The sequence below is a fragment of the Entelurus aequoreus genome, linkage group LG11 (genome assembly GCF_033978785.1).
Source record: "Entelurus aequoreus isolate RoL-2023_Sb linkage group LG11, RoL_Eaeq_v1.1, whole genome shotgun sequence".
In the NCBI taxonomy this organism is placed as follows: Eukaryota; Metazoa; Chordata; class Actinopteri; order Syngnathiformes; family Syngnathidae; genus Entelurus; species Entelurus aequoreus.
Genome location: NC_084741.1, coordinates 36,790,029 through 36,816,199, shown reverse-complemented (window position 1 = coordinate 36,816,199; position 26,171 = coordinate 36,790,029). Strand labels below are relative to the sequence as shown.

General features: G+C 37.9%; 1 protein-coding gene across 1 annotated transcript in view; it reads left to right on the top strand.

Annotated features, from left to right (window-relative positions):
* The window catches only part of LOC133660061 (serum paraoxonase/arylesterase 2-like), a 31,019-nt gene extending 5,666 nt beyond the window's left edge, over window positions 1–25,353 (top strand). The window contains exons 4-10 of the mRNA XM_062063147.1: window positions 5,436–5,598; window positions 13,440–13,566; window positions 15,295–15,495; window positions 15,569–15,650; window positions 15,843–15,887; window positions 24,066–24,149; window positions 24,272–25,353. Coding sequence (XP_061919131.1) covers window positions 5,436–5,598; window positions 13,440–13,566; window positions 15,295–15,495; window positions 15,569–15,650; window positions 15,843–15,887; window positions 24,066–24,149; window positions 24,272–24,433 — 864 coding nt within the window. The 3' untranslated portion in view covers window positions 24,434–25,353. The remainder of the gene's footprint in view (window positions 1–5,435; window positions 5,599–13,439; window positions 13,567–15,294; window positions 15,496–15,568; window positions 15,651–15,842; window positions 15,888–24,065; window positions 24,150–24,271) is intronic.
* Window positions 25,354–26,171: the final 818 nt, after the last annotated feature.

The following is a 26,171-nucleotide window of genomic DNA, read 5'->3' as shown; positions in this document are numbered from 1 at the left end:
ACAAACACAAAAATTAAATGGTCTATCATTTCTGTAAGCAATTGTTTAACTTAAATAAATGTTTAAGACATCTTAAAGTGTTTTTTTTTCCTACTAATTTTGCAAACACTTCTCACTGGCAAGTCGCAAGGCTCTCTGTGCTTCCTGTGTGTGTGGTCTTGCTAAGTCGCTCTCCGCCTACCGCAGGGGTGTCCAAACTTTTTCCACTGAGGGCCGCACATGGAAAAATTAAAGCATGCGGGGGCCATTTTGATATTTTTCATTTTCAAACCATAACAAAATATATGGATTTTGTTTGTTTTTTACCTTTAGGGCTCCCGGGGACCATAAAGGGTCTAAGTCATTAAAATGTTAAAAACAAGTCAAATTATTATTTTTTTATTTATATAACGCTTACAGTAAATCTGTACAGTATATCAACTTCAGGTTGATATAAAGTTTAAAAAACAAAAAGGTTTTATGCCTTTTCTGTCAAAGACAACTTAGTTTTTTTTATAATAAAACTGAAATATGCAGTATTTCCCCCACTGCCCAAAACATTCAGAAAGCAATGTTTGATGTGAAGTAATTAGAGCCTTAAAAATATCACTAATGCAGGACACCATTGATTTTAATTCATTATTATTTTTGAGTAATCACAGTGAAAAGATAAATAAAATCCCATTAAATATATTTGGGATCCAAAAGGTGCCCCACTCAGAAAGTGATACATTTTTATTAGTTGTTTTTTTTACTTTCGACACTTAAGTTACGAGCTCAACTTCAGATATATCTGTCGATTTTACGTTTGAACTATTATTTTGTTTGTTTTATAATCTTTTGTCAAATAAAATGTTGATGTTTTTGTATGGCAACCACACAATATATGCAATATTTCCCACATAAAACATTTTAAAGTGAAATATTTGAAATAATTGGAGCCTTGAATAGGTCAATAATTCATTATAACATTGATTTTTTTTTTTTTTGGAGCAATGGCAAAAAAAGAAAAAAGAAAGATAGACAAAAGAAAAAAAAGCCTGCATGGTAGCTTTGTGTCAACATTGCAACTTTTTCTAGTTAGATTTCACCTCATTCCACTTTTTTAAATGTTTTTTTAATTTTTGCAATAGCATTTCCAGAATGTGGTGGGCCAGTAAACAATTAGCTGCGGGCTGCAAATGGCCCCCGGGCCGCACTTTGGACACCCCTGGCCTACTGAGACAAAGATTGTGGATGACTGAAAAGAGGGCTCACTGTGTTCAGTTAATCAACAATTCTGATTGACAAACATGTCTGTCACTCAAATGTTAGTGACATCAGAGAGAGAAAAAAAAACTCAGCCTCTTGTGATTATCTATCGAACCAATTAAAACTTCAATGTATGTTTTGGTTAGTCAGTTGCTTCCGTTGACATTAGGGAACGCTCGGAAGTAAATACACTGTGCTATAAAACGAGAAAACCAAAAAGGCCAGCGGCATTGTTGAGTTTTTGCTAGAAAATGTGTCCTAAACATCTTCGCATTTTTAGGTACTTGTGTGTTTCACGTGTTAATATAGCTAGTCTAGGATTGGTAAATATTGTGTAGTGACTTTGTTTTGAAATAAACCATACGTGTTTAGTGTAAATGCTCACTCTGGTGAGCTCACAAATTTTTCAACATGACGTGGAAGAACGATATCCTCCGTAAGAGAGATAGCGGAATGATGTCTCGGTTTAATGTGGGGATAAATAAATATATATTATAGCTATATATATATAGCTATAATATATATATATATATATATATATAGTATATATATTTTTTATATATATATATATATATTTATTTATATATATATATATATATATATATATATAGCTATAAATATATATATCTACATATATATATATATATATATATATATATATATATATATATATATATAGCTACATATATATATATATATATATATAGCTACATATGTATATATATAGCTATATATATATATATATGTATATATATGTGTGTGTAGCTACATAGCTATATATATATATATAGCTATATATACATATATATATATATATATAGCTATATATATACATATGTAGCTATATATATATATATGTAGCTATATATATATATGTAGATATATATATATATATGTAGCTATACATATGTATATGTAGATATATATATTTATAGCTATATATATAAATAAATATTTATATATAGCTACATATGTATATATATAGCTATATATATATATATATATATATATATATACACGTGTAGCTACATAGCTATATATATATATACATATATATATATATGCTGTATATATGTATATATATATAGCTATATATATATATGCTATATATATATATATATAGCTATATATATATATGTAGCTACACATATATATATATGTAGCTACACATATATATATCTATATATATATATAGCTATATATATATATACATATATATAGCTATATATATATATACATATATATATATATATACATATATATATATATATATATATATATATATATATATATATATATATATATATATATATATATATATATATATATATATATATATATATATATATATATATATACACAGTGTTTCCCATAAACTGCCAAGATACCTGTGGCGGTGGGGGCGTGGTCACCATGACATCATCGAGTAATTTGCATTTCTCTAAAAAGGCTCAAAAATGTATACTTACTAATTAATAATAACAATTTTGTTTTAAGCGTCCATCCATCCATCCATTTACAACAACAACACTTTATGTACATATTTATATACAGATTTGAACAATAAGTTATTCACTGAAATATATTTATTAATTGTGGTTATTACAAAAAATATATATTATAAAATATAAAAGCTAAAATGTCCCTTAAAGCTCTGCCCCTTTAATTAGTGCATACTAAATAATTTAACTTTAGCCTACTACTACAACCATATTATTTACCAGCAACATAAAGTGAAACAGAGGCAGAGGTGTCCTGCCACAGTCAGTAACAAATAAACAGAAAACAGCCGTGGTGGTAGATAGAGACAGAGCTTCTTTAAACATCTGATCCACTGAACAAAGAGCTCCAAAAATCTTGAACTAAAAGCTCCAAAAATCTTGAACTTTAGACTGCCATCAGTTTTACTCCCTACACTTAACCATGTGTTTCCTACTGCCTGCAGACTTTGCACCCTTTGTTATATACACATGTTGTGTTTCTAATATAAATACATTTAATAAAGTCAAATACAAATAAGGCAACTAGAGAAGTATCCTACACTTCTCTTTTGTAAAGTAAAACTGAACAGCCGATATGGGCATCTACATCAACTATATGATTTGCCTGAGAAGCTGGAGAGGACAAAAAATATATATATATATATATTTTTTTTTGTGGCGGACGTAATTATTTCGTGGCGGGCCGCCACAAATAAATGAATGTGTGGGAAACACTGATACAGTATATATATATATATATAAAAAAAATATATATATATATATATAAAGTATATATATATATATATTATAGCTATATATATATATATATATATATATATATATATATATATTATAGCTATATATATATATATATATATATATATATATTATAACTATAAATATATATATATATATATATATATATATATATATATATTATAGCTATATATAATAAATATATATACAGTATATATATATACACTATCGTTCAAAAGTTTGGGGTCACATTGAAATGTCCTTATTTTTGAAGGAAAAGCACTGTACTTTTCAATGAAGATAACTTTAAACTAGTCTTAACTTTAAAGAAATACACTCTATACATTACTAATGTGGTAAATGACTATTCTAGCTGCAAATGTCTGGTTTTTGGTGCAATATCTACATAGGTGTATAGAGGCCCATTTCCAGCAACTATCACTCCAGTGTTCTAATGGTACAATGTGTTTGCTCATTGGCTCAGAAGGCTAATTGATGATTAGAAAACCCTTGTGCAATCATGTTCACACATCTGAAAACAGTTTAGCTCGTTACAAAAGCTACAAAACTGACCTTCCTTTGAGCAGATTGAGTTTCTGGAGCATCACATTTGTGGGGTCAATTAAACGCTCAAAATGGCCAGAAAAAGAGAACTTTCATCTGAAACTCGACAGTCTATTCTTGTTCTTAGAAATGAAGGCTATTCCACAAAATTGTTTGGGTGACCCCAAAGTTTTGAACGGTAGTGTGTGTATATATATATATATATATATATATATATATATATATATATATATATATATATATATATATATATATATATATATATATATATATATATATATATATATATATATATATATATATATATATATATAACTATATATATATATATATATATATATATATATATATATATATATATATATATATATATATATATATATTCTATATATATATATATATATATATATTATAACTATATATATATATATTCTATATAGATATATATTCTATGTATATAGATATATATTCTATATATATATATATATATATATATATATATATATATATATATATATATACAGTATATAGCTGAGGTTATCGCGGTTAATCCATTAGACAGGGCTCAATACCGGGTTAGAGCAGAATACCTACAAGCCTGTTTCGGGCCTGGGAAACCTGTGAAACCGGCTTGTAGGTATGAAATAGCCATACGCCGGAGTGGAAGACAGTCCAGCCCCTCTCGAGAGGACTGGTTCCAGAGCCCTTGTTGTGCGTGAAAGTGAGTCTGACAAGATCTAGCTGGAACTTCTCCACCTCACGCAGCAGCTCAGGCTCCTTCCCGCCAGCGAGGTGATGTTCCACGTCCCAAGACCTAGCTTCTGTAGCAAAGGATCGGACCGCCAAGGGCCCTGCATTCGGCTTCCGCCCAGCTTGCACTGCACCTGACCTCTTTGCCCCCTCCTATAAGTAGTGAGCCCATTAAAGGGGGGGCCCACATTACCTTTTCGGGCTGTGCCCGGCCGGGCCCCATGGAGACAGGACCGGCAATCAGGCGCTCGCCATCGAGCCCCACATCTGGGCCTCGCTCCAGATGGGGGCCCCTGGTGACCCGCATCCGGGTGGGGGAAATCTGGGTCCTTGAATTTGACTTTCCATAGAGGTCTTCGAGCTGCTCTTTGTCTCATTTAGCGAAAATGCTAACAAAATCAATTCTTAAAGGACTACAGTACTGGTTATTAAATCACAGAATACCATAGCAATCGCCATACATCACGCAGCCAAGTAGAATAGGGGTTAACATAAAAACATATCATAGCAATCCCCAGATATAATAAAATTGTGCCTGCTATTTTTTTTTTTAAACATTTAGCATGTGAGCAAACGCTCACTGATTTGATAATATCACAAATTAGTAATTGCCTTTGTGTTATTTCCTCTCTAAATATCAACAATTCTTCACAGGGTTTGAAGTACTCAGGATTTCCATTCACAGACTTACCTGGAAAGATCTTCCTCCTTGATCTGAAAGGCTCTCCGATAAAACCGGTCGAGTTGCGCATGCCTCGAAACTTTGACCCGGAGACGTTCAACCCTCATGGCATCAGTGTCCACACAGACACAGCTGGTAAGAGCAGTCCTTACAAACTGAATTCATGCACATCGAGGGATTAAGCAGAACAATAGCAATGGCGGATTGATTTGTTTACTCGGCTGACATGTAAGATTTGTTAAAGCGTGTACAAACCTGTTGTCTTCGCAAGCAGCTGTAAACCAGCCAAAACTACAGGGTGTGTCTTTTTGTAGATAATCATTTCATCAGATTAACACAACATGATCAGGACATATACATATTTTCTTATAGAGCGCATCATGAGCCTCACCGGACTATAAGCCGCACATACCTTGTGAAACTAGTACAATGAGAAAGATTTCATAAATGCTTATTTAAAAACCTTAATTGTTTCCAAACGGTGTCTGTAACACAGCAGTAAAACAGCGTCATTGTCATGGACCCACGAGCGGTGGAAGCTAGCTCTCCAATCAGCCAAACCGACTTAACTTCATGGTGACGTCTTGGTGAATTTACTGAGGATTTTATGAAACTGGAAATATACAAAAATAATTATATTGTAAAGTAGTAATACTAACACAGACATTCGTAAACGTGTTAGCATATTAGCTAATGCTAACAACGCTAGCTTTATTACATAAATAATGTACCGGTATAGCTCGGTTGGTAGAGTGGCCGTACCAGCAACTTGAGGGTTCCAGGTTCGATCCCAGCTTCTGCCATCCTAGTCACTGCTGTTGTGTCCTTGGGCAAGACACTTTACCCACCTGCTCCCAGTGCCACCCACATTGGTTTAAATGTAACTTAGATATTGGGTTTCACTATGTAAAGCGCTTTGAGTCACTAGAGAAAAAGCACTATATAAATAGAATTCACTTCACTTCACATTAGATAGCATGGACAAATATGCATGAAAACACTACTTCAGACATCACACATGGGATGGTTTAGTAAGTAAGAATTGTTTTAGTTATACTGTAAAACAAACGTGCTTGGAGGGATGAATGAAGAATCCATACGAGTACAAACGCTATGGACGATTAGAAGACGGAACAGCACTTCTACTTCTGGTCCAAAGCTTCTTCTTCTTCATCTCTCTTTTATTGGCAGTTGGAAAGAAACGTTGTGGTGTGCTTTCTCACCACTTACTGATATGGAGTGTGAATCAAGATGGAACCCTACTCCTAAATTATGTTATTTAACCCCGTCTTTCTAAAAAAAAAAATATATATGTATTGCTTCATACCCCACATGTTCCGAATTCAACCTTATATCGTCCACTGCTGAACTAACCTTCTCTTTCGCTAACTTATTTTTCATTATTTCCCTATCTCTATTGTATTTCCTACACTGCATTATTACATGCTTTTCATACTTTATTTAAATATAATAATCACGCATCCCTGTATTATATTTTTCTATCAATTTCAATGAGCTATTGAGACGTGTGTCTAAACCTCATTCTTGTAATGATATCCTCATCCGTCCTATTTTTATTGTCTCCTCTTTTTACTCATACACTCCTCTGGACTCTGTAATGTTGCCTACCTGTTGTTTCTTTATTCCAACAACACTGACATTTTTTATTTAGTTATTTATTAACTATAATTTTCCCTTCTGCTTTACTGTGATTGATCTCCATGTTTATTTTAGTTTTAGTTGTTGCTTGCTTTCCATACTTATCTGTTAGTTTGTTCCCCTCAACTCCTACGTGAGCAGGTACCCACAGAAATGTTACCACACTTCCCACTTAATTTATCCTAAAGATTCTGTACAATTTCAAATATTGAAAACCTGCCTTGTTTTTTAAGCTATGTTTGCTATGCTGATTAATGCATTACTCGAATCCGTGCACACGACTCCTTGCTTTAGTTTCCTCTATTTAATTAACTGCAATGTAAATTGATACTAATTCCCCCCGTATAAAGTATAAACTGATAACTTGTCCCTAATTATTTTATTCAATACTTATTTTTTTGTAGATAACTACTGAAATGCTTACTTTATTATTCATAGTATTTGATGCGTCTGTATATATTTTGACATATTCGGAATACTTTTATAACATTTTTCTATCCAATAATGACTTAGATTTGTAGTATTTAATAATTGCATATCAACGTTTGGTATACCATACATTCACTGTGGTATGGCAGGGCTAACTAACTATACTACTTCCAATTTGAACTTTTTTACATAAATCTATTATCCATCCAAAACTCTTAATATTCTCTTCTCTTTTTGTTGGCAATTGATTAGTACCTGATGAGTTGGATGTCCTTCCCCTGGACCCATTTAAATTTGCCCAATAAACTGCGGTTAGTTGAGTTCCCCTCATTTCTAATGTTTTTTTTAATTAATGTCTACCTGTAACGCTGCCCCTGGTTGATTTTGTAGCTACACAACATAACCTAAAGCCTGGAATTGGATCTTGTCTATTTTCCCAAGTAATGTTTTTGAAGCTGACTGGTAAATGATATAGCCATAATCAATTTAAATACAGATCTAATGAAACTGATATATATATTGCTTTCAGTGCCAGTCTATCGCCCCCCGCCTGTCCCCCCAAACTTTACCCCTCAAAGCCCTCATATTCAACACCTTTTTAGTTTTCTCCAGAATTTTACTGATATGGATTAACCAGTTAACATGTTGACTTCATTTTCCTCTATTCAATTAACTGCAATGTAAATTGCTACTAATTTCCACTTAATATCTGATAACATGTCGCTAATTATTGTATTCAATAGTATACTTTTTTTGTAGAATAATTGCTGAAATTCTTACTTATGATATGGATTAACCAGGTAATGTTTATCAAACCATATTCGTAAATATTCAAACACTTGTACCTCTTCTATATTTTCACCATAAATCTGAAGTTTGTTTTGAACCTTCCTTTTTGTAAAAATCATGACTTTGTTCTTCCCAACTGAAAATCTTAAACACCAAGCTGTTCTCCAAGCTTGTACTTTTTTTTTCTTTTTTTTAACAGCTTTTTGAATCTTTTTTTCTGTATAATTTGTATTTCTACGTATTTTTCACATTACTCCATCATCAGCAAAAAGTGCCACCTCCACTAATCCTTCCACTTCACTTATCATTATTGAGACTAGTACTGGACTTATTATACTCCCTTGCGGGGTTCTATTTTCCACTATATGTGTCCTGTATTTTCACTAAAATGTTTTGACTTGTTAAGAAGCTTTTTATCCATCTATACATTCTCCCTATAATCACAATTTTATTTACTGTAATTTCATGAGAAATCCCTGTTTCCATATCATATCATACACCTTTTTGATATAAAAAAAATACTGCAATTATGCTTTCTTTATCAATTTGCCCTTTCTAATCTCTTGCTCCAACTTCACAGCTGGGTCATGTTTATCTTCCTTTTCAAAATACACTTTTAATAATTTATTTTTATTCTAAATAATATACTATCCAACCATCCATTTTCTACCGCTTGTCCCTTACGGGGTTGCGGGGGGGCTGGAGCCTACCTCAGCTGCATTCAGGCGGAAGGTGGGGTACACCCTGGACAAGTTGCCACAGGACCAACACAGATAGACAACAATCACACTCACATTCACACACTTGTCTTTCGTTAATCATTTGTTCTATAATTATGCCCAAATTTGAGGTCAATGCTATCAGTCTATTGTTAACTTGCATCTTCTGGATCTTTTCCTGGTTTGCATATTAGAATTACAACAGCTTATTTCCATTTTGCTGGTAATTTTCCTTATTCATCAATCAATCAATCAATGTTTATTTATATGGCCCTAAATCACAAGTGTCTCAAAGGGCTGTACAAGCCACAACGACATCCTCGGTACAGAGCCCACATACGGGCAAGGAAAAACTCACCCCAGTGGGACGTCGGTGAATGACTATGAGAAACCTTGGAGAGGACCGCATATGTGGGTAACCCCCCCCCTCTAGGGGAGACCGAAAGCAACGGATGTCGAGTGGGTCTGACATAACATTGTGAAAGTCCAGTCCACAGTGGATCCAACACATCAGCGGGAGTCCAGTCCACAGCGGGGCCAACAGGAAACCATCCCGAGCGGAGACGGGTCAGCAGCGCAGAGATGTCCCCAACCGATGCACAGGCTAGTGGTCCACCCGGGGTCCCGGCTCTGGACAGCCAGCACTTCATCCATGGCCACCGGACCTATGCAACTCCCCCTCGCAAGGGACAGGGGAGAAGAGGAGAGAAGAAAAGAAACGGCAGATCAACTGGTCTAAAAAAAAAAGGGGGGGTCTATTTAAAGGCTAGATTATACAAATGAGTTTTAAGATGGGACTTAAATGCTTCTACTGAGGTAGCATCTCTAACTGTTACCGGGAGGGCATTCCAGAGTACTGGAGCCCGAATAGAAAACGCTCTATAGCCCGCATTCATATATCCTATTACATAATTTCAACACTACTTCTTTACTTATGCTACCAGAATGTTTGATCATTTTGTAGCTCACTTGGTCTTTTCCTGTTGTCGTATTTCTAACCTGTTTTAATACTCTAAACATTTCATTCATAGAAAATGTCACATGTATTGTGTTTCTGAAGCCATTATCATTATCATTAGTCTTTTATCCAATGTTTCCTCTCTCCTACCTCTTTCTTTATTTCTCTAATTATCATTGCTATGCACTTTTACAAAGGTCCTTTCGTCACATGATTTTTATGTTGACTTCTGATCCCTGACATTTTCTTTACCATTTCTCACACCTGGCCTAATGGAGTACCGGTAGTTCTATTTATTGAGTCACAAAATGTCCTCCGATACTCTTTTTTTATTTATTTATTTATTTTTTAAATTTTTTTTTCTCCCCTCTTTTTAACCACATACCTTAGTTTTGATTGTTGCCTTCTATACGGAATAATATCCTGAAAATTATGAGTTTTTTTTAATCCTCTGAAAGTTTTATTCCGTTATTTTATTGTTTGTGTCCACCATTGGCTGATTCCATTATGCCTTTTGTTATACTTGTATTAAGATTTTCAATATCTTGATTTGTAACAATCTGCTTTAATTTCCTTTCTTATTCTAATATGTTCTCAGTTAGCATGATTGTACTTCCATCTCTCTTTTTTGTTATTGCTCTCTGTCCTTTGATTTATGTTCATGTACTGTAAAGGAAAATTGGGTAGTGATTGGGTATTTATTTCCCACTCCACCTTTGCCGCTAACCACAGAGATACTATTGTTAAATCTCTTGCTGTTTCTTTACCCGTAACTACATCTAACCGTGTTTCCGACCCATCATTCACATACACCAATTATTTTTCCTTAAAAAATGCTTCCAGTATTTCCCCATTCCAGTCATCCCTTTCACCCCACACTGCACTATGTGCATTAAAGTCACAACACCAAATCATATTTCCACTACAGTCTTCTACTATTGTTTCCAGTTGATGTATTTGTAGTTTCTTAGATGGGTTACAGAAATTTAGCACTTTGTACCTTTCTTTATTATTTCATTGTTTAACTCTTATTATTTCAAGTCCTTGTTTAACTTTCAATATTTCATATTGAATGTCTTCTAATAAAAATGGCACACTCTCCACCTTGCCCACCCTCTGTCTTTATTTATTGTAAAATATCCTTTTATTATAAAGTTCAAATTTGGCTTAGGCCATGTTTTCTGAATACATATAATTTTTGGTTTAACATCCATATTTTTAACAAACCCCTTTATAGTAACTCCTGTCCGTTTGCCATCAAACTTCGGGCGTTCCACTGTAAGATTAACACAGTGTAGCATTTTGGTAACATGAATCTATTTCATCTACTCGCTGTAGTTAACTGTGCACCTGTTTCCAAGATAACTCTTTCCGATTTAGGGATTTTGCTGCTACTTTGACGATTATTTTGACCTTTTCTGTTTTATTTGTTGCCTGTTTTGTACAGTTTGTCACAATGCAAGTAGCATAACTAATTTCTCCGTAGAAATTCCTGTATTTGGTGCTTCTTGTCTTTTATTACTTGTACAGTTCTCATTTCTTTGTTCTCCACTTTCTTGTTGTCTTACTTTGAGTGCTTCTGCATATGTAATATTTATTTCCACTCTGATTTGCTGTACCTCAGTTTCCTAATGATGCTGTTGTATTCCCTCCACAATTACAACACTGACCATTGCGTCCACATTGTCAATATTCATGCTCTTCTCCGCACCTTCCATAGTGTATTTTAGCATGACATACACTAGCTACTGTATATGCCATAGCGTTGGCACTTGAAACAGCGTACAGGAGGTGGAATGTAAGGTCTGATGTTAAAGCTTAAAAAGCCAATCATAATTCTATCTACTTTTTTTCTCAACTCCTCAAGGTTTTCTCCTCTTGCGATTCCTGTCACTACTCTCCTTGTACCCCTTTTTTAACCAGCTTCTATATATTTTATTAACGGTATCTTTTTGTACAACTTTTGTTCTCCATTTTTACATTTAATTTATAGTCTTCTGTCCTTTAGCACTTTTGCCATTTCAACCCTTCCGATGTCTTTCTTTAGCCCCTTAACAAGTGTCGTCAAGCTTATCATTCATAATCTGTTTGTTTTAAATTTCAATATTACCTTGTACTTTTCCCCCATAACCCTTTTCGTCTCTTCCCCTCCATCTTCTTACTGCACTCTTTTACCACTCGATTTCCCATTATTTCTTCTCCATTTCTTCCCTCTCCACTCGAGTCCTATCCATTGCCATATCTTCCTCATACAACCCACCACTCACCACTTCCATCTCGATTCAGTTACAAATCAGTTTAAGCTTAAACCACCAAAGATTCAAATTCAAATAGATACTCGTATGTAACCGTCCGAACACTTCTCAAGTTCAGTTTTTCGGTTAAAAGTTTTACTCAGCAGGAAACACTTGCAGGCATTCACCCAGCTGCACCTGCAGTGGGCATACTCGTCCAAAAGATAGCGCCATAGCACAAACAATAACACACCGTTTAAGTGTCTTTGCATGTGTTTAATGAAATCTATTTGCTTTATGGCCGTGAGCTAAGAAAAATGCATAAAGCTTTAGACATCGCTGTCACCATCTTGAACTCTAACTTATAATAAATAATTCACCCCTATACAATATCCTACCCTAATACTCTACTGTGCAATATTTACCCTTTGAGTGCAATACATCCGACACTGATAGTTATTTTTTACTCCGGTACTCTTGTCTTGCTCTGTATATTGTACAGTATTTTGTATAGTGTTTTGTATATTGTACAGGATTGCTTATTATTTTTATTGGATAGTAGTCTGTTTATTTCAATTCTTAGTTTTATCTTTATTACCTCTTGTGTAACTTATTTTTATCCCATGTTGTTCCCACTACAGCACCTTAAGTTGGAGTCCTTAATCTCGTTCTATGCAAATATAATGACAATAAAGTCCATTATATTCTATTCTATTCTAAATTAGCCGCACCAATTTTTTAGCCACAGTGTTCAAATTCGTAAGAAAAAAGTAGTGGCTTATAACATAGTTCGGAATTTACAGTTTTTTGGGACGGTATAGCTCGGTTGGTAGAGCGTCCGTGCCAGCAACTTGAGGGTTGCAGGTTCGATCCCCGCTTCCGCCATCCTAGTCGCTGCCGTTGTGTCCTTGGGCAAGACACTTTACCCACCTGCTCCCAGTGCCACCCACACTGGTTTAAATGTAACTTAGATATTGGGTTTCACAATGTAAAGCGCTTTGAGTCACTTGAGAAAAAGCGTTATATAAATGTAATTCACTTCACTTCACTTCACAGTAATATAGATAGTGAATATTGCATTCTTTAGAGGACAGACACAAATTTATGTGACATTTTCTTTTTTTACCAGTCCACCATCCATGTATTTCCTTCCTTTAATCCAGTGCTTTATTTTTCTCATTCTTTTAGATGGCACCGTATACCTGTTTGTCGTGAATCATCCTTACGGGAAATCCCAAGTGGAGTTGTTTAAATTTGTTGAAGAAGAGTTCTCCCTGTTGCATCTAAAGACCTTCAAGCATGAACTTCTTCTCAAGTAATGCAACACAACAGCTTTCATTGTATAATGATCTGTATTATAGTGGAATCTTCAAGGTGGTACACACCAAGGACTTTGTAAGCGTTCAGGCTTCAGGGGGTTGTAAAATTTTCGGTTGATAAGATTTTTTCATTTTATTTTTTATATTTATCTTATATTTATATTGACAAATTGAAATGATTTTAAGTACACAGTACCATTGATCCAACACACTGAAGTGTAACTTGAAAAGCGGCATGGTCACTCTAGTGAATTTACTTTGCAGGTTTAAAATAAAAACATTAATAATTATTTACATGATTAAATTCATGTTAGCATTTAGGATAGCTAGCGATTAGCGCTCTAATTGCCAGCTATTGATTAGCGGTGCTAGCTGCAAGCTAGCGATTAGTGACACTATTCTGTATCATTTGAATGTTTTAGTATTGCACAATAACAAGGTACCTTCTAGAGCTAGTTTTAATTAAAACACAATTAATTCAAAATATTTAATTAGGGCAGGGGTGTCCAAACGTTTTCCCCCATACTGAAAAGTCAAGGTATATGGCAGCCATTTTGACATTTTATATTCTTGAAAGAAAAAATTCTAAAAAGAAACATTTATATATAAACTTGATTTTGCCCTGTATGTATTGTGAATTACAAAACGTTTTATCAGTATCAACGTTTCCGCTTTTTCTTTTTACATTGTCTTTTTGTTGAAATTTTTTCAGTTTTTGTGTCCCTTGGCCACATTTTGACCATTCCTGTAGAAGAGCATCCCCTCTTCATCTCTCCATCAGTTTTGGGGTCCTTGACCTGGAAAACGTGGAAGATCCCGGCTCTAGAAAGTTAGCGTCTTCCAGGCATCCAGTTAAGGTTGCCCCTTTAATCTGTTTTAGGCCAAAATAAGATCATCAAATTAACATTAACAGAGACAGCGCCCTCTGCTGGATTCATAACTACACCACTTTTTTCCCCTTGCCAAAAGCGGACTCAAACTGCTTTCTGTATAAGTTACTGTAAAAAACCCCAACATATTTACATTGTAAAGCAGAGAGAATACATTTTTCAAAATGATTAACGATACAGACAATGTTTATTTAAGTGTAAAAAATAAGTAACCCACTAGACGGCGTGGCGAAGTTGATAGAGTGGCTGTGCCAGCAATCGGAGTGTTGCTGGTTACTGGGGTTCAATTCCCACCTTCTACCTTCCTAGTCACGTCCGTTGTGTCCTTGGGCAAGACACTTCACCCTTTGCCTCTGATGGCTGCTGGTTAGCGCCTTGCATGGCAGCTCCCGCCATCAGTGTGTGAATGTGTGTGTGAATGGGTAAATGTGGAAATACTGTCAAAGCGCTTTGAGTACCTTGAAGGTAGAAAAGCGCTATACAAGTATAACCCATTTATCACTATCATTTACTCATGTTATGTCATGTCTCACCCGTAACAACAAATGATGGTGTAATGCAGCAGGGGTTCACATGAGATGCACCTCAAGCCTCTCGTCTTTAACATTTTTGACTTTTACGAGAACATTTTAAAAACGCAGCGCAGGTATATTTCCTCAAAAATGTTTAATCAAGTCACAAATGTTGCAATCATCAATTTTACGGGACATTAGACTTCCGAGATTCAACTGCATTCTCCAATGAAAAACGTCTGTGTGTGTGCGTGTGCGTGTGTGTATGCGCATATTTTCATTATTTTATTTTATTTTATTTTTTTCCCTTTTTCCCTTCTAGTGTCAACGACATTGTGGCATTGGGAGTGGACCGTTTCTATGCCACTAATGATCACTATTTCTCACATACATTCTTTAAAATAATAGAGCCTCTTCTGGCACAACCTTGGACTAATGTTGTGTATTACAGTCCAGAGTCTGTCAGAGTGGTCTCTGAGGGATACTACTTTGCAAATGGCATCAACATCTCACGAGACAAAAGGTGGGCAAGTTATTTTGTGTAGTTGTGTAATTGAGCTATACATGCTTTAATTCTATATTTGTGTCATAAACAGGTATATCTATGTGTCAGATTCAATGGACCAAAATGTGCATGTGTTGGAGAGGAAAGAAGACAATGCATTGGTCTCTGTGAAGGTGAATAAGACAAGGATAATGTATATTCAAATGATTAAGGCTTATTAATTACAATGGACAGCTTGAGCGATACTGTATATGTGGTTACCCCATACAAAAAATGTAGGAAATTGATATGACCGCAAAATAAGATCAAGCTGTGGCAATAAGACACATTTTGAGTTATAATTTTGTGTTCTACATGGTCACCAGTCCGTGGCGGTGGGTTCACTCTGTGACAACATCGAAGTTGACCCTGAAAGATATATATATATCTTCAAATATCCATATTTTGTGTTACTTATTAATTTTCATAGTCATATTACATATAGCTAATGTTCCATATTGTACTCTTTGCTTTTCTTTTCATCCCATGACAAAGTGCTCGCACTTGGGCCGGCCTTGAAGTAGAAGGCAGAGAGGAGGAATTCCTCCTTCCTGTGCTTCCCAGGCCGACTCAAGATAAGAGACAATGAGCATGTGTTTGAGGTGAGACAAGTGAGGGCGGGGGGAGATACTGAAGAGGAGAGGGCTTTCCGGGAAGTTTTCAGATCAACTTGGGCTGCGCATTTGTATGTGTTGTTCGAGGCTGGTCTCATTATTGCCAAAGCTTTGACAATAAAATTACAAAATACCTTTTCTGTGCTTGGTGGTACGTTTGAGTTCAGTTGATATGTCATTAAGGAACTTGGGACTGACCAGCGTTTTACATCCCACTTGGAGGAACATCTGGTCAAACGCAACAATTTGGGGGCTTCGTCCGAGATGACACGCTGACAATTGGACCTTCTCTTGCAATCTTCTGGACAGACTCACATGGCCAAAACATAATTCAAGGTAAGCAGAACCTTTCTTTTTAGATAAAATCTGCATTAGGAGTCTGCCCAGAAGTCTGTAAGTTAAACACTGCTTTGTACCCCAGACACAGAATGGTGATTTTGATAGATTGATTGCATTTTTGCCGAGCCTGCCATTGCATTAAAATTGTAAATAGGTGGTCAACTCACGTCATTGTGTCTCGATTACCGTGACGGGCAGTTTCATTGACGAGTGAACTAATAGTTGGGTGTGGCTCACCCTGGGTAGTTGGTCGCCGCCTAAAAGAGTAACGGGTTGGATGCCCATCATATGGTACAGTAAATACTCCCCGGTTGTGAGATCCCTGTTGACATTTTTATGTGCACACAAATTAAGGATGGGTCGGAGGCCATTTGTAAAATACAATAAATACTCCCTGGTTGCGAGTTCCCTACGGCATTAACGTGTGCGTTAAAATTAAGAAACGTACGGGAGGAGGCCCTTCTGTACCATATGATAAATTCCACGGCTGGAGGCCATTTGTAATAAATACAATAAAGATTCCCCGGTTGTGAGGTCCCGGCGACACTTTAGTGTGCGCTAAAATTAAGGAAAAATAGACACAATGGCCAAGGAGTGTGACAGAAAAGAATGTGATGACGGCTGGGGAAAATGTGATGAATCATTACTGTTTAATAATCAATTGAATGCACTGTTGTCGACAATGGAATTAGCAGGTAAAGTTTAAAAAGAAAAAAAAAAAAAAAAAAAGAAAAAAAAGAAAAGAAAAGAGAACGTTCCTTGAAAGGGTTAAGAGGGAGTTTACAATACTCGAAAAGTTGTGACCTCAAACGTCTGGTAAAATAAAAAATAAAATAAAAAAGTAACTGGAAGTTTTATGGTAAAGTGAAACGCAGAGAGAGTGCTTGTGTGTGTGTGTGTGTGTGTGTGTGTGTGTGTGTGTGTGTGTGTGTGTGTGTGTGTGTGTGTGTGTGTGTGTGTGTGTGTGTGTGTGTGTGTGTGTGTGTGTGCGCTGGTGAAAATGGTCAAGAAAAAAAAAAAAAAGAGCAGGGTTGGTGCTCGAGAATTTAAGAGTTTGGCGTATGATAAAAGTAAACGGGGATTACGTGGAAAAACGAAATGCAACGAAAGAACCGATGATTAATGACAGAATTGACTGATTGGTCTTTTGCCTGCCGCGCATGCGTAAGACAATTCAAACGACCCGCCCAGACTTTGACTAAGCCACCGCCCTATGACGTAAACCCGGAGGCGTCTTTATACCCACTTTTGACAGTCACAGGAGGAGCCCTGGTGGTCGAAACAGAAACAAAGCTCTCTGGTCCACCCCCTACTCCTGTGACAAATGAGGGCGGTGCTCACACAGCCTCTCTAAGATTGAACCCTCCTCCAAAACTAATGCTGTCTCCTGAGTGTAAATCACCTCTGGTGCCTAAGCCCCAAAATAACAGCCACCCAGCGGAAAACCTCCCGAATATGCCTAATCTTACTAGACAGCAGATAATGCATGAGTCAACGCAAAACTCCTCACTTTACACGCCAGACCATTTTGTTGCCATAAACAAATGCCCTCCCCCAGTAGATGACAGCCTCTCACGTGCACATCAGACATTCTTGAACAACACACAACAGAGCAAGACTTTGTGGTCTCCTGTAACTGTTAATGGCTCAATGGAAGACTACATTGACCAACACCCACATGAACCACATGCATACAACATACGCTCAAAAAAGCTGGAGGGACACGCATATCCACTTTTTCCTGATAATAGCGGCAGATTCCAATATAAGCCTTTTGCTGTGGCAGACATGCAAGCCATTGTTGACAAACTTCCACCGGTGTCTGAAGGTGGGAGTCTTTGGCTTAACACGTTAGACAAACTAACAGCAGGGTACACTCTCTCAGTAGAAGACTTTAGAAGCATTTTGTATCGTTGTGTTTCCACACAAGATGGCAAAAATACAGAACAACAAGTAGGATTAATGGCTGAATCTTCGACCTCACCGATAACACCATACGTTACAAACATAGCTACTGCTATGCGCAGTCTCTTTCCTCAAGATGAGGATGATAAGGCTAGTGACAGAGCAGCAAGGAAGCAACTCCTTAATTTACAGATCGCTGAAAATAAAAGGTTAAAAGAACCAAAAGGTCAAAGATCAGCTAGGATATATTCAGCAGTGGGTGACCTTGCTTTTGAGTTCCAACAGGTGGAGGAAAGAATCCTCAACAGACGTGGGACCAGACGGTTGGACTCGGGTGGTGGACAACACGGTGCTTCAAAGTCAGTCCGGGGAAGAAACTGTTTTGCCTGTGACCAGCCTGGTCACTGGGCTCGAGAATGTCCGACTATTTCTGAACAGGAAAGGTCCCGGTTTGCCGGCAAACGAACATTATACCGGCGTGGCAAAGGACACCCACCGCAGGAGCCCCAGCAGGAGATACAGACTGGCCCCCTGCTGGACATGAGTGTCAACGGACAATGTTATCAGTTCGTGATTGACACTGGTGCCACCCATTCGATTCTGAATGCAGAGGTACCAAAGAAACTGTGTGCTTCCTCTTTAAAGGTCAAAGGCTTCGCTGGGGTCACAAGAAGGTTACCTGTCACCAAACCACTTCCGGTTCAGATTGCGGGACACACACTAAAGCACCCCTTCGTGATTGACCTGCACACACCCTGCCAGATTGGTAATGACCTCCTTTACAGACTGTACCCTGACATTCAATATCGCACAGAAGGAACCTTCCTGGTGTTACCTGACGGCTCAACCACCCAGCTGCGACACCACTACCAAGGCTCCTCCATGAGCTCATACCACAGCCTGAAACAACAGGAATGGCTGACATCCAACTGCTCTAACAGTGAAAACCCTGACTGACTGAGATGCTTCCGTGTGTTCTGCCACCCGACTCGCCATATGTTATGATCACCAGTTAGACACTCGAACCAGGAGACCTTTGACTCCTTTGTATATTTATATATGTTGGAACTCAAGGTGTGGTTGCTCATGTTGACCTATCTTTGAAACAACTAGCATGGTATAAGATGGACACAATTGTGTCCCACATTGTTCCCTTGCTCTCTGTCTCGCCTACAAAACCAAAGAACTTAGGTCCAATGATAAGACACGGCGTAGCTGCCAAACATTACACCGACACCCAAATACCACATTTTCAATTGTTTAGGTTTAGCCCATGGTTATGTTAAACACATAACTATGGGCTGCACTTTAGACACCTGTAGGCTACGAGGAGCTAGCAGCTACACAACAGCTGAGCTAAAACGACACATTACACATTTAAGCATATCAAATAGTTATAGTTGCTCATTACATACACATAGTCGTCAAGACAGAAGTCTGATAGAAAGTATTCAGTAACAAACGTGTCTGCATCATTCAACTTTCTACAACATGAGCTTGACTTAATGAATTATTGGGGCCACCAGGTGTGGTAAAATTTCAAAATACTATTGATAAAGCATCCGCCATACGGCTAGTATTTTTCTAGTATTTGTGACAATATAAAATATAAGCATATTTAGTGGAGTTTGAGTTATTTGTGATATTGCTAAGGGGTCCCCTACCCTAACACCACCCCCCAGTGGACCACAGAGGCTAAAGAGACTATCATTGACCTCAAACATGACTTGTCCTCCGCTACTTGACTATTAGCTGACCTTTTTCTTAGATGTTTCTGAAAGTGATAGTATGACTAACACAGTCCTTTTTCAGAAACAGAAGGGGGTGAGTGAGGGTGGATACAGACTCCTTGGAACAAAATCGACAATAATCCGACTCTGACACATTCCATAGTTTTAACGTTTTTCCCGTGGGTAAGAAGTTATAACTAATTTTCATTTGAAAATAACAATTTTACACATCGATAGTAGTTTAGTAGATCAAATTTAGAATATGGAGGAGGTGAGGGTGAACCATGTATAGTCTTTGATTTCACTGATATGATCAATACGGTACAAGGGAAAAGGTACGTACTGACTTGTGTTGACAATTACAGTGGTTGGCCGGAAGCAACAACAGCCTCAAAAGAGGATGCAACCAGTAATTAAATGACTTGTGAATGACCTTGTACCCCGACATGGTTTCCCCAAAAAGATTAGGTCAGACAACGGCAACCATTTAAAAAAAAAACAAACAAAAAAAAAACCTCACTTAGCCTTGGTCGAAAAGGCTTTCGGACTAGAACACAGGTTTGGGGTACCATCCTGAGTCCCAAGGTAAGGTTGAAAGGATGGACCAGAACATTAAAAACTAATTGGCTAAAATCTGTGCACAGACCAAATTTAATTGGATGGACATGTTGCAATTAGCGTTAATGATCATTCGAAGGTCCGTGAATAAAACGGTTTTACCGCCCTTTGAGTTTTTTCACCCTATGAGCTGCATACAGGTCAGCCCAGGACCAGCAGCCGCCATGGAAGGAGGACTCAGCGTAAAACCAAAATGGTATTTTACACAAAAAATGCAGAATTTGTGTGCCAGTTCTTCTGTACAGATACGAGGATGACAGCCCGCCACTCCAGATTCCCTTCCGGCCGCTGAGAGGGTCAAGATCTAGGTCATCAAACGCAAGTGGACGGAGCCCAGGTGGACTGGTCCCTTCAAGGTCGTGGAACGGACGTCTCACGCCCTTCGACTAGCTGGTAAAGGGGACACCTGGTACCACCTCTCCCTCTGCACTCCTGCTGAAGAACCTGACAGATCACCAGCGGATGTCATTGCTGACATAGCCACATCATCTGCCCCACTCGACCCCCTAGCAGTGCCTTTTGAGCCTGAGGCAGCAGAAGAAGAACGGGAGCAGAAAACGACTCATTTTTAGTGTGTGTGTTAACGAAGTAACACACATAAGGGGTGACCGTGCTAGTAACCTCTCCCCCTCTAGGTCATAGAAGAGCGAGGCTTTAATTACACACACATAATCCTACAGCCCAGAAGACGACGCTGAGAGAGAGATTTTCTACCTATATTACTCTTTTTAACTTCTATATTGTATATCCTTATTTGAGACCAGCCTTTATACTCGAAGTTATCCAATTTCTCTTGCTTGTTTTCAGCATAACTATCTGTGTCGTTATATTAAGTGAAAAGTTTGATGTTTATCCCCGTTTCGTTACCTGAATTACTCTGATTTTGATAGACGAAAAGCAGGATGTTACGCCCAGAAGTATTTCCTGACGGATTGGTGTTTAGGCTTGTTCTACTGTTCTTGTGCCTCAGTCCTTCCTTCCCGACGACAGTGACTGACAAGTGTCTTAGAACAAACAGCGGACTTTAAATAGACTGGGTAAAAGGGGATAGCAAGACTTATTTTTTGACCTGTGCAGTGTGATTAATTACGGGGGACACAATAGCTATTACCGTGGTAATAACCTCTATATTTGTGACGACTCAACCCTGAACCATTGGTGTCGGATGCAGACAACATACGCTGGTAAGTGGTGCCCATCGTCCCTTTTATGTTGTTTTGGGGGTTGACCTGACTGATACAGACTCTAAAGGAATTATTAAAATTAATGTCCTTGAGAGGGCGTTAACTACCTCTACACCCTCTGTAGCACCTAAAGTACCACCCCACCTTGGTGGTGTTTCAAAGGCTCTCACATCTGTGCGTGCTAATGACATCACCACCGAAGGCCTGGTAACTTTGACCTTAGGAGCGGGTACAGGTAAACCTGTGGCTCAGGTGGATGCCAAAACCTGGGTGACTGTGTTGCTTGTTCCGCTGGACGTCCTTTTCCCCACACTTACCCCGCCCCTTTTAAGTTGACTGACATAAATGGCTCAAACTGTCTTATTTCCTTGTTCTCTGAACCCACGCCACCAGGGTGCGATTTGTTGGCTAGTGTGTACCCTCCTGTTGACAATTCCACCCGACTTCTTCCATTTGTGGCCCAAAAGCTGAATTACACGTGTTTTCAATTCAAAGGACCCTCTTCGTCCCCCAACAAATTGGGTGACATTAACCCTTCCTGGTGCACCACACTGATAGATGGCTCAAGGATAGGCCCTTGGGCACGAGCTGACTTATTCTGGTATTGTGGGGAGCACAGATTGTACATTAGAATCCCAACGTTATCCGTAGGGCTTTGTGCTATGGTTAGACTGGTGACCCCACTCACCCTAGTGGGTACCAAATTAACTCCCCTTGTAACTCCTTTCTCAGCGGCCTCTCTAACTTCTCGCCGACGCCGCCATGTTTTATCTCGGAGGAGTGTAAAGGGCTCCTTTGATCTGATGAGAAACCCTGATGGTGTTTACTTTGATGCAATTGGACAACCAAGAGGGGTCCCCTCATAACACAAATTGTGGTGTGAATCCTGTGCAGGTTTCGAGAACCTTCCTATCATTGGTGCTATTTTCCCTGTGACTGCTACTAAAAATGTAGAACGCATTAACTATGTTTTTTATAATCTGTTGAGACTGACCAACCTGACTCGTGACGCCGTTGAGGGACTTGCTGAACAACTTGCCCCGACCTCCCTCATGGCCATCCAGAACCGAATAGCCCTTGACCGCATCCTAGCCAAGGAAGAAGGTGTGTGTGTGCAATGTTTGGTGACCAATGCTGTACCTTCATTCCTAACAATGCTGCCCCCGATGGCTCGGTCCAGAGCGCCTTAGAAGGCCTCAGAGCCTAAGAACTTACTGAAGTTTCCGGTGTCTCTGACCCCTTTAAAGATTGGCTTCATAACACCTTTGGCAGGTGGTCTGACCTAATTAAGTCGGCCCTGGTCTCCATTGGAGTTTTCTTGGCCGTCATAACCTCATGCGGATGCTTTATTGCCCCTTGTGCTAGGTCTCTATGCACCCGCATCATTGTTAGAGCTGTCAAAGGTCAACCCCACCCTGGTTCTGGGCTTGCTATGTCACTGAAGGGGGTCAAGCATAGTGGTGACTTTCAGGGACTGTTAGTTTCCTTCCCTGACAATGACGACATTAACGTCGACTCCCTCCTTCTCTCTCCCATGTAACTATGGTTTGATTGTTTATCGATAGCTTACTCGAAAACCAAAACAGCACCTACTTTAATGTAGGGCGTGCTTTAGAGGTGTTGCTCTCGTAGGAGAGATCTTTTGGATAAGATCTGAAGGGGGAATTGAAAGATATATATATATCTTCAAATATCCATATTTTGTGTTACTTATTAATTTTCATAGTCATATTACATATAGCTAATGTTCCATATTGTACTCTTTGCTTTTCTTTTCATCCCATGACAAAGTGCTCGCACTTGGGCCGGCCTTGAAGTAGAAGGCAGAGAGGAGGAATTCCTCCTTCCTGTGCTTCCCAGGCCGACTCAAGATAAGAGACAATGAGCATGTGTTTGAGGTGAGACAAGTGAGGGCGGGGGGAGATACTGAAGAGGAGAGGGCTTTCCGGGAAGTTTTCAGATCAACTTGGGCTGCGCATTTGTATGTGTTGTTCGAGGCTGGTCTCATTATTGCCAAAGCTTTGACAATAAAATTACAAAATACCTTTTCTGTGCTTGGTGGTACGTTTGAGTTCAGTTGATATGTCATTAAGGAACTTGGGACTGACCAGCGTTTTACATCCCACTTGGAGGAACATCTGGTCAAACGCAACAACCCTCACACAGGTGACCTTTGGATGGGCTGCCACCCCAATGCATGGAAATTTTTGAAGTGTGACCCTGAAGATCCAGCTGGATCAGAGGTATGTGGTGGAACATCTTACAACAGTCAACTGTTCAAATCCTCGTGCATTTATTCATTTATAAACTATTTTAAATCTAGTTCAAGATGGTTATTTATTTACCATGATGTCATTACTTCTAGGTTATCCGCATCCAGGACATTCACTCCGACGAACCACTGGTGACTCAGGTGTATGCTGATGATGGTCATGTGATCATAGGTTCCTCTGTAGCTACAACCTATGGAGGCAAACTGCTCATTGGCTCAGTGTTTCATAAAGCCTTATGCTGTGATTTGGAGTAGGCAGTGAGTGTAAATTGTAACAGAATACCAGATGGCTCACGAATAAGACGAGTAAAGAAAGTAAAATAGATGGTGATAGGAATTTATTGTTTTGAACACTAATTGTAAGGCCTCTTTTGTTGAGTAAGTCATAAGCTGGTAACTGGAAATTGTCTTCTCCACATTAAAAATAGGAAACCTTTCTTACCATTTTTATATCCTGCACACAATATTTAAGGTAAACACAAAAATTACGTCAGTCTCGGTCTGCTTTAGATACGTTTTCCAGCAGCTTTTCATTGATGGACAGGTTATGGATAGGGTGTTAGTTTATTTCCAACATGTATACAAATATAATATGAGACATCACACACATTGTTTCCAGTTTCTCATTCTGGCATGTCCGAAAAGGAGTAGGAGGAAGCAGAGCCTATTTAATCCTACCCCTTTTTGTTTCATAGCAATTTCAAACACATTTGCTTGTACTAAAATCTGCAACACAACAGTTAAATAAATGACTAAGTAAATAAATAAATAGACTAATGCATAAGTAAATAGTTAAGTAATTAGTTTACATAAAGAGATGATCTCATTTTTTATTAAGGCTCAAATGTTTATCAGGATTCTTTTTTTTAACTTTGTGAACACTTTGAGTGAACAGTTGCTTAAACTGGATCGTATTAGTACATTGTTCATTAATCCATTCCATAATTGTATTCCACATACTTATATGCTAAAGGTTGTGAGTGTTGTACATGCATACAAATGTTTTAAATGAGATTTTTCTCTGAAGTTATTATCCTCCTTCTGTTGAGAAGAATTTTTGTAAATTCTTGGGTAGCAGGTTATATTTACTTTTTGCATCATTTTAGCTGTTTGCAAATGCACCAAATCATTGAATTTCAATATGTTTGATTCAATAAATAAAGAGTTTAAATGTTCTCGATATCCAACATCATTCTAACCAACCTCTTTTGTAACACACTGAATGTGTACTTTTGTAGTCATTTCCCCATATTTCTATACAATAACTCAGATATGGTAACACTAGCCCAGGCATGTGATTTTTCCGTCTAAAGTCGGAATTCCGTCTTTTTTAATCTCGGGGGGAAAAAAAATTATCTCCGGTTTTTTTCCGACCCTAAATCAAGATTCGAGACGTAGTTTATATTACGCCGTAGTTGATTGGTCGATATGTTCCTTGTGACCAATCAGGACATCGGTTATGAATGATGACGTCATCATTCATAATGGTTACTACGGCCGTTTTCCATATGTAAACAATGTCGGTTCTCGAGAGAAAGGACGCTTTACGAGTAAAAGAAATTGATAAACATGTCAAAAATAAGTTTCGATGGGACTGGAAGGAAAGGGAAATCACTGATACTGTTGGGAAGAAGAAAGTTACGACTTTGTTCTGTGATTTTATTCGGTAAATCGATCGTCCCGGAAAGGTTTTGTGCACGTGGTGGCATGATACTATTGACTATGGATCACGAGGTTTCAAGGCTTTGGAAGTACATGCGAAACGCCAAAAACATATGAAACAACTTGAAGCAAGGAAAACAAACTTTTCACTAGCTGGTACTTTTGGATGTCAACCGAAAGTGAGCAAACCTTACGGACTTCATCCTTTGTTTACATCGACAACTGCCGTAGACATCGAGAGGAAATATCCACCAACTTCAGTTGCAGACAGGGTTGTTAATAATGAGGTTAGCTAAAAAATATTTGCTTGCGAAATACGCATGTTTGTTTT